Below are 9,360 nucleotides of genomic sequence, written 5' to 3' on the forward strand. Positions count from 1 at the left end.
ACCCTGCTGGTTATCCAAAACACCGGTGGTATAGCCCTCAGAATCACAGCAACTCAATCCACCACAGCACGACAGACAGACGAGTGGTGGCCGTTAAGATCTGCCACTTAGTGCCCATCTTTTCCCATGTAAAACCTTGTGTTTAATTCTTTCTGTGATGGACAGTTCTATAACTGCATCTCTACTTCTAGTAACAGAAGGAATTCTAAATTGCCACTTTTCTTTGTCATCCTCTTCAAAAAAGGGAAGGGCATCTTATTATATACTCTCTGACCTTTTCCAAAGGGAAATAAAAGAACATCTGAACCTGGCTACTCCCTTTATACCTATGACTATACATGAAACCTAATTTTCAGTCTTTATCTTTTCTTTTCCTTTTACAGAACAATCCTTAAAGAATTGTGGTCTCACCTTTTAGGTTCAATTGCAAAACCTGCAAGCATTCCATCTTACCTGGCCTCATAGTCATTTCGGACCAAAAGTAGGTGCTGCAAGATGGACAGGAAGTGGGGCTCTGCCTTTGAATCCTTCACAGTGTTTAAGAGAATCTGGAACACCTCACTGAAGTCAGTGCAAAAGGGCAAGGAGCTAAGGAAAGCATACATTGAGAACCTATTTTGGTAAGTGGCTAGAGAAAGCAAGATGCCACTTCCACTCTAATAGCTGTCCCTCCTATAAACATCACCAGAAACTTTTAGGTTCTATAAACTTACTTTGGTCAAGGGACCAGTTAATTGGGTGGTAAAGAGATACAGGATTCCTAATCCTTGGTTTGAAGATCAAGCAGTATAGAAACTAAAATATAATTGCGTCAAAGTCATTTGTGGCAAATCCCAATAGTTGACCACATTACACCCTCTTTCAGTTTCAGGAACACATGCAAGAAAGCAAATTACAACTCCATTCCCTACTTGTATATATTCTCCAAAAATCAGTTCTACATCTAAATAAGGTAAGATATCAGGTTCTAGAAGTCTATTCTAACTTTGATGGCTGTTTCCATGTTGAGTAACCTTTAGATCATCTCTACTGGTTTCTCTGATCTGTGCCAAGGTAAACAGGGCCAACAGCAATAAGAAGGCATTTGCTGTACCTACTGAAAAGACACCTAACCCAATGCCCTGTTCAGAGTCATCACCTACCTCACCACTAGACATACATCATTCTTACAGGGCGCTGCACATGAATACAACAAATGTCTCATTTGTCTTGAACCCAGTCAGTAAAAGGATATTCCATCTCCATGCGAATATCATCCAACCGTCCCTTCAAATCATAGGAATCTTCTTCTCCGTGTTCATCAAACACCATTAACTGCACTCTCATATCATCATTTTCAACTTCTCGAAGGCCCTGTTAATAACAAAAAGTAGAAAAGTCAGGAGACCCAGAAGTGTCCTACATGGCTAGAAGCCCAAACCTTGCAACCTAGTTTTTAAATTGAAAACCTGAGTTACCCCAGAGATGTCTGGGGCTCTAAGAGTAGGAAGGAAGCAGCTCAGCTTTTATAATGATGAAGCGTTGCATCTTACCTGCAACAGTTGGTGCAGTCCCAAGCGCATCAGTTCACTTCGGATGTGAACCCGGAAATCAAGCTCTTCAGCTGGTGTGATGAGGGCATTTATCAGCTGTAGGCATCCCACCTTAAATAAGGAAATACAACAATTAAGTCGATGCTAACTCTGATAGATGACTATTCCATTCTCTTTACATGCATTCTGAGGCCACCTAGCAGGATGAGATGCAGAAGTCATAAGAATGACTTTCTATGAGAGTAATGATGTCTAGGTTGAGCATAAGTCTAGAGAGTTAAGAAGTCTAAACGACTCCAAGAATTCCAAGGTATACTGGCTTCCCTAGCTTGTAAAAAGATACTGTGCCTTTTTCATTCTTAAAATGAGAAAAAGAGTTTTCTCTGACTTATTAGAGAAAAGGTTGGTCATTTTTCCTTCAGAACAAATTTTGAAATGTAAACTATATAGTTAGGAACCACTCCATGTGTTCTATAAAAAGGTTAAATAAATTTCAGTGTTTTCATCTTTAATTCTACTATTGGGGCCAGTTCCAGAAGATATATACATGCCTTGAGTGCAATGGAGGTCCCACTTTTTAATCCATCCAGCAGCGGTTGGAAACGTTCCACCTCATCCATCTCAGCTCTTTCTGTCATTGCCTCCAAAACTCTTTCATTCCTGTCCAAGAGAAAGGAAGAGAAGAGAAATGCCCAGGTGCACTGACGGACATGTAAAATAGGAAGATAATGAATAGGGCACAGACCACTTAGGAAACAGACTGTTATAAATGCTCTAACTCTCTCACATTAGTCCTCTCATGACCTAGAGCAGGGGACAGAATCTACTGAAAGTTAAAGATGATCTCTAGACTTCACTTTATATACTATTTGGATTTTAAAAAGTACTGTTGTATTCCCTCCAAGTTATGGAGGAAAAAAGCCAACAGTAAAAGTAAACAATTGTGCCGTATGATGAACAGTGGACTGCTAACTACCAAGTCAGCAGCTCAAACCAATCAGTTGCTGCTCAGAAACCCTATACAGAGTCACTAGTTGAAACCAATTCAACTTTATTTAACAGCAACAACAGGAGATACCTTGCCACTGTTAACCATTCAGAACAGTTCCCTATCACTTAAGAATCTTATTTAAATATTAAGATTGATAGTGTTCACTTATGGAAAAAAATAGAGTATTACCTAGTACTTAAGAAAAAGAGGACACCCAAGCTACTCCTCCTACTCAATTTTCCTCTAGACTAGAGAAGATGATAAAGAAATGAAGAGAGAAATAATTTCCATCACATACATGTCCTCTGGCTGTGGTAGGATACAAAGAGCAGAGAGCAGCTTAGCCGCATCAATCATCATGTTGGGGACAGCAGGATCCATGGCTCGGACCAGCAGTAGGATTCCCTCTTCTGTCTCCAACATCGTCTTAATTCCAAACTGATAGGACAAGAATAGAGAAGGGAGACTTTAAAGATGACCATGACTAACCAGAGACAAATTGAAAGGTAGAACACTTTCCCTAATATAGCTAAAGATAAATGAATATAGCAAAATAATTTCCTAGTAGACACAATATACTTCTATGTCTTCCAAGAATAGATGTTTCTTCTTAATGTCAAACAAAATAAACAAAAAACAAATACAATGGAATCTATAGTGAAAGGCAGGATTTGTACTCATGGGCAAATAATTGTGTGCTCTTTGAGGAAGAGCTTTGACATATTAAACAGACAAGAAAATATGAAAAGGTCCATCAGTTTGGAAGAAAAACGAAAATAAAGAAAAACAAGCAGGAACTAAAGTAATGCTTCCCAAAACAATAACTGTAAGTGAAGAAATTAAAGATTTCATAACAAAAAGTATGGAAAGAGTAAGAAAACTGAGTCTACATTCTGAAGCAGAAGTTAGCAATGTGGGGAGAAAAAAAGTCAAAAGAAGCATGTATCAGTGGCAATGAAAAACATTTAATGACACTACACAGGACAGCTAGAAGTCTTGAACCTCATGTTCCTAGTTCCTTTTGCTGGACTGTCACCAGAAGAGAAAGAATGGAACTGAAATGAGAATGGTAAAACACTGACCTTGTTGTTCATAAACGCTTTCAGACAGCGGATGACTTCATGCTTGTTACGGCTATCATAGCTCCTGCAGATAGAAGACATAGTCAGGGAAATCCTTGAATTCTACATCCCTTTCCCACATGACTTTTCCATCTTGGAAACAAGGATAGTAAAAACATCCCAATTAGTAGCTGAGTAAATTCTGGCACATAATACTTTGCTCTGAAATACTAGCAAGAAGCAGATCGCTGAAGAGCTGTTACTACCATCAAAGGCCTTTGGCTAATTCTCCCTCAATCTAAGGTTTTATAGTACATTAAAGTCATCCCTTTAACTCGCTCTAGGCTAAATTTTATCAGAATAACATCCCAACCATTATTGCTTGCCTTGCTACAATAAAGGCTTCAAATTTGAGAAGTTAAATGCAGGAGGTCCAGGCCCTGAACTGTTTCTAAAAAAATCCCTCAAAAGTAGAGAAATCACTTTGGTTCACACTGGCTTCAAGGTAGCCTAAGATAGTCCAAGATATACTCAGAATCACTGTACTGAAGACTGCTATAAAGCTAGATCTAGATCAAGAAATATATCAAATGGGGGAAGGGGAGGAGTAGACATCCTCATTAGAATCCATGAGAAGAATCACAAGTTACATGCTATATATGCAGTGTCTAGCAGTCTGATAAACTGGTGACTCTTCTTTTTTTCTTGATGGGGAAGAGGGTTTTCTGTTTTTGAAGAAGGGGAGTGTGAGCGCTTCCTTTATTCCTAATGGATATTTTTGAAGCAAAGAAGGCCTGCACCATTGGCACATTCCATTCCACCTGGCAAAGGCCCTTGAATGAAAGTCTGAGAACTGGGATCAAGAAACCTTGCTCTCCTTATCTCTGAGGCAGGGACCATAAAGGATCTACAGATGTCAAGTCTTCTTCAAGGATCATGCTAACCCTGGTTTAATGCCACTGCCCCTTACTCATGCTGTCAGTAGGCCTCCTCTCCCATCCTGTGATGTCTGCTGTCCTGGCCAGGCTATTTGCAAGAGGCTGTTGAAAAAGGACAATGTGCCAAGGAAGAAATTTTGAGTGAGAAGGGGAAGAAAAATGAGGCGATTAGGAACATCTAGGAGGAGCTAGCTGGCATGTACAGGAAGCAGTTAGTCTGAAACTGGCAGGAAGGTGCAAAACTGGCTTCCCTCTTCCCCAATCCTTAGAGTCTTGTTTCCTCCCCTACATCTTCCCTGGGGTTGGCCAACTAAAGGACCTGATTTACATGACTTCTGTTCCCTTTACCCTTGTAAGGTGGGGGTTGGCCCTGGCTTTGACTCTTCGTTGTGCCTTTGGCCTGGGGTGCATCATCTCCCTCCCTTCCATATGCCTCTGCAATCTCATGATTTTACAAATTATATTTTGCTAGCTCTTCTACCGATTATTGGCAGAAAGAAGAGAGGTGACATAGAGAACCCCCCTTTATTGGGGGGTTGGTATAGCCTCTAATTTCAAGTTTTTGCTCAACAGCATATGGTTGGGCTTTTGCAGTAATAATCCCATTCTAATGAATCTTAAAATGCAATTGGTGGGAGGAGTCAGTGGTGGGACTCATACTCCTCACTTGTCCAGAATTTACCATCATCTCTGAAAGGTTTATAGGCAAGTTGTCTCCCTTCCACTCTATTACCCCAACATACCACAGTGTAGTGTATTACTAGCAGGCTGGGTTAGAGGAATCAGCTGTTATGTGAGTTGCTGTTTTAAAAAAAAAAAAGACCTTTTTTCTTATTTGCCTTCTCCTTCATCTGTAAGTTCAATCAACTGGAAATAGTTATCCTTCTCCTCTCCCCTCTTCCCTTATATATTGAGGATATGGGGTAGGAGAAATGGGCATGCTCCCTTCCCTTCCCCCAAGCATTAGAACTCCTTATTTGCCTATCACCCTTGATCTTCCCACTCTCATCCACTATTGTTGGCAAAAAGGAGCCGTTTGCTCTTTGTAACCCTAAAAGCACACAGCACAGGGGAATCGCCCCATCCCAATCTGGCATACTTTTGGGACTCTTCTGCTCTTTTCCTTGGTGCTCTTTTTCTCTGTGCAGTGTAGGTAATAGAACAGCCATGGACTTTGGGGGAACCTTTATTTTTCCCTGCTATATTTTGTTTATAAAAACACTAAATATTCAATTCCAGAGAACCAAAAATCCCACCTTCCCACCAAATATTACTAAGGAGCAGGTCTTCTGCTTCAGACTTTTCCTTTCTCTCTTGTTAAAATGCTTTTTAAAATAAATGAATTTTTTATATAAATAAAAGCTTTGAAAGTGTAAAAAAAAGAAATAGATAAAGTGGATTATAACACCTCCAAACGAGAAATGACCCAGACCAGATTACAAAGCAGCTCTGGACTAAATCAGATCTTATTTCCAGATAAGAACCTTACTGGGAACAAATTACCTTTTTAAAAAACTTTTTTAAAATTTAAACAATGTTTACTCTGAGTAGTTATTTTATATATATGTATATGGAGAGAGAGCGACTATTCTGATTCCTGAAAAAAGCAAATGACTCAAAGAAAACCAAAGTAAACGATGCTTAAAGAGAGGGAGAAAAATAGAAGAACTACTATAAGCTAATCTTTTTTTTTTTAAATACTATTTTATTGTGGTTTTCAGTGAAAGTTTAGAGACTAGTAGTTTTATGCTGTGTATAGCATAGTGGTTATGAATTGGGCTGCTAACCTCAGGGTCAGCAGTTTGAAACTACCAGCTGTTCCACAGAAGAAAGATGAGGCTTCCTGCTCCTGTAAAGATGTACAGCCTTGGAAACCCTGTACAGGGTCACTATGACTTGGAACCAACTCCATGGCACATAACAACAACAACAATATATTGTATATAGGATAAGCACTGGACTGTAAACTACAAGGTCAGCAGTTTAAACCCACCAGATGCTCATACTGAGTTACTATGAGTAGAAGACGGCACTTAACAACAACATTTATATGTCATGGTATTCTCCTTGCAACTTAAGTCCCTCCTCCTTTTCTTACAGATCTACATTCATCATTCATCCTCTGGTCACCCTAATTATAAACCCTATTCTCATCTAACAACATATATATCTAGTAAATATACATTTAACTGCTGTTTTCTCCTTTAGAAAAAATAGTAATCTCCTACTATTCTCCACAAAAGGAGCCAAGACATGGAAGTTCTCACCCAGCATTCTCTTCTTTCTCATCATGAAGTCGTTTAAGGATATCCAACAAGGAAGCCAGACCCTCAGCTCCAAATGTTTGCACCCAACTATAATGAATATACAAAGACAAAGCAATATTAAATCAAATACACAAATACCAAAGTTTACCCTGGGAATGCTAATAGAAACCCAGAACATTCTCATGCTCCCCTGACTCCTTTGACCTTCATATTCCCCACCAGTAAACTCCAATAATGGACTCCACCTCCTGTTGGTTCTTCAGAATCCTTACCTGACAGGATTGTTGTTGAGAGAGACACGAAGGGACTCAAGGCAGCTGAGCAGAGACATGTCCCGCAAGCCTGACCTCAACTCCTGAATGTACATCATGGCAGACTTAGAGCTTTCCTTTTGGCTCATGCCCTAGACAGAAGACATACAGAGAACTAGTAAAAACTGTACTCAGCCATGAATCAAGAACTAATGTCACATCACTAAAAATTAAATATTAGGGCAGACATCCTTCATTACCACTAAACTACATGAGACTGAGAATTTCTCATTCCATTCCTTACACATACTTCATGAAGGTTAATCAGTCCAAAAGTACACAGGAATGGTAACTCAAATTAGAGGGTGAAAATTGAATAGGCTTATACAGTAAAATGAAATCACATGATGTACACATAAATTGCGATAAAACAGTCCCCAAACCAACAGGTCCAAAAGTCTAAGTAAGATAAGGGCACAGTTTCCCATGCTATGGTTGCTGGCCCAACACTCACGGCCTTGGAAGTGTGCAAGTATTGGGACACCATCTCCCTCTTGATGACAATGTCCTTCTCCCTCAAAGGTTGCTGCTTCTCCTCATTCAGGTTCATATCCAACTAGTAGATGGAAAAAAAAATATACAAAATCACCTCAAATACCTTACAGGTTTTTTCAGTAGTATTTATCAAGGTCAGCAGATCAAACTTACCAGCCACTCCTCAGAAACCCAATACAGGGTCACTATGAATCAGAACCCACTCAATGATACTTAACAACAACAACAAACAGCCCTGGTGTGACGATGTAGGATAAGCACTGGACTATGAATCACAAGGTCAGCAGTTCAATCCACTAGCCACTCTCAGAAATCTCTGCAGGGTCACTTCAAGTCAGAAGTAACTCAACGGAATACAACATCAACATTTAGCATCTTTAATGAAGAGGTGTAATTGAAATGGAGTCCTGGTGTGGTACTATAAGATAAGCATTGGTTGCTATTGCAAGGTCAGTGGTTCAAACCCACCAGCTAATTCTCAGAAACCCTATACAGGGTTGCTATGAGTCAGAACCAACTCGACGGCACTTACCAACAAGTAAATTAAATGCCTATTGAATGAATAAATTTTCCTGATTCCTAAAGAATTAAGTCATCAAAAATGGCGAAAAACTAAAGATAAATGTAGTTAACATTTTAGTATATTTAGTATATTAAATCCCTATGGGTTTTCCTTTTTTAAATGTTTTATTGTGAATTATGTGATAGTTTACATGGGAGAACATTAGTTTTACTTTCATCCTACTGTATATCGTTTCATTGACATGGTTACAATCCCCTCCATGCAACCAAAGGGTATACCCTACAAGCCTGTCCCCTGGTCTAAAGTCCCCAGATGCTCCATCTCTCCACGTCATCGTCTCTACTTCCATATCTGGCATCACTCCTTCTCTGGGTAGGGTCCCGTTTTCTGCTCTACTCCCTTGATGGTCCTAGGGAATTCTGCTCCTAGACTGCAAAGTTAATCACTCCCCTCCTTACTACAAAATGTCTACCTTTACATTTCCAACCCTCACAATCAGTCCTGCTAACAATTATTCACTATTATATCACAAGACACCTATCCGCATCTCCTTTCATCAGCTCCACCTAGACAGATTGAATACTACTCAGTGGAGATTCTACCTTCCTCCATGCCCTTTGGATCTAGGTTCCCTCTTAAAAGCTTGTATATGCCCTCTCTTCTTATCAGCTGGACGCTTCACTCTCCACTCTAGTCCTCGGTGGCTATGTCACTGATTCTGGGCCCAAGAGTCCTCCAAGTCTCATCATGCTGCTGGCCAACCAGGTCTCTACCTGGGTTCACGGGAATCTATTGCACATTGTAGGGCTTAGCTCCCAGCTTCATTGCTATTTTTCCCTCACTTCCCCTTATCAGTGACGAACATGGTCACCAATCAGAGTGTGTATTCCCATTGAGTCTTAGTCTTGGAAGGGGGTTTGCTCTGAGGGGACCCGACCACTAGCCTTGATGTCTCCTGGGCGAGCAACTTGCTTGTTTTTGTCAGTCGGTCTTTCTTTCAAGAAGTTTCTTCTGTTCTAGCTGCTCCAGGGGGGTCTGCCCATCCTTTCAAGTGGAAATTAACTACCTCTAAAGATTCTGGATGAGGAGCTCTGGTAGCGTAGTGGTTACGAATCGGGCTGCGAACCTTAAGGTCAGCAGTTAGAAACTACCAGCCGCTCCGCGGGAGAAAGATGAGGCTTTCTACTCCCGTAAAGATTTACACCCTTGGAAACCCTGTACAGGGTCGCTATGGGTCGGAAC

The 9,360-nt window shown here is 40.3% G+C and overlaps 1 protein-coding gene across 2 annotated transcripts in view; it reads right to left on the minus strand.

Annotated features, from left to right (window-relative positions):
• DIAPH1 (diaphanous-related formin 1) overlaps positions 1-9,360 on the minus strand; it is a 186,068-nt gene that overhangs the window by 118,532 nt on the left and 58,176 nt on the right. For both annotated transcript variants that reach the window (XM_006866193.1, XM_006866192.1), the window contains 9 exons: positions 7,555-7,656; positions 7,062-7,192; positions 6,790-6,876; positions 3,606-3,669; positions 2,822-2,961; positions 2,084-2,192; positions 1,533-1,643; positions 1,235-1,353; positions 454-570 (listed from right to left, as the gene is read on the minus strand). In XM_006866193.1, coding sequence (XP_006866255.1) covers positions 454-570; positions 1,235-1,353; positions 1,533-1,643; positions 2,084-2,192; positions 2,822-2,961; positions 3,606-3,669; positions 6,790-6,876; positions 7,062-7,192; positions 7,555-7,656 — 980 coding nt within the window. The remainder of the gene's footprint in view (positions 1-453; positions 571-1,234; positions 1,354-1,532; positions 1,644-2,083; positions 2,193-2,821; positions 2,962-3,605; positions 3,670-6,789; positions 6,877-7,061; positions 7,193-7,554; positions 7,657-9,360) is intronic.

Source organism: Chrysochloris asiatica, unplaced genomic scaffold (assembly GCF_000296735.1).
Source record: "Chrysochloris asiatica unplaced genomic scaffold, ChrAsi1.0 scaffold00087, whole genome shotgun sequence".
Taxonomy (NCBI): Eukaryota; Metazoa; Chordata; class Mammalia; order Afrosoricida; family Chrysochloridae; genus Chrysochloris; species Chrysochloris asiatica.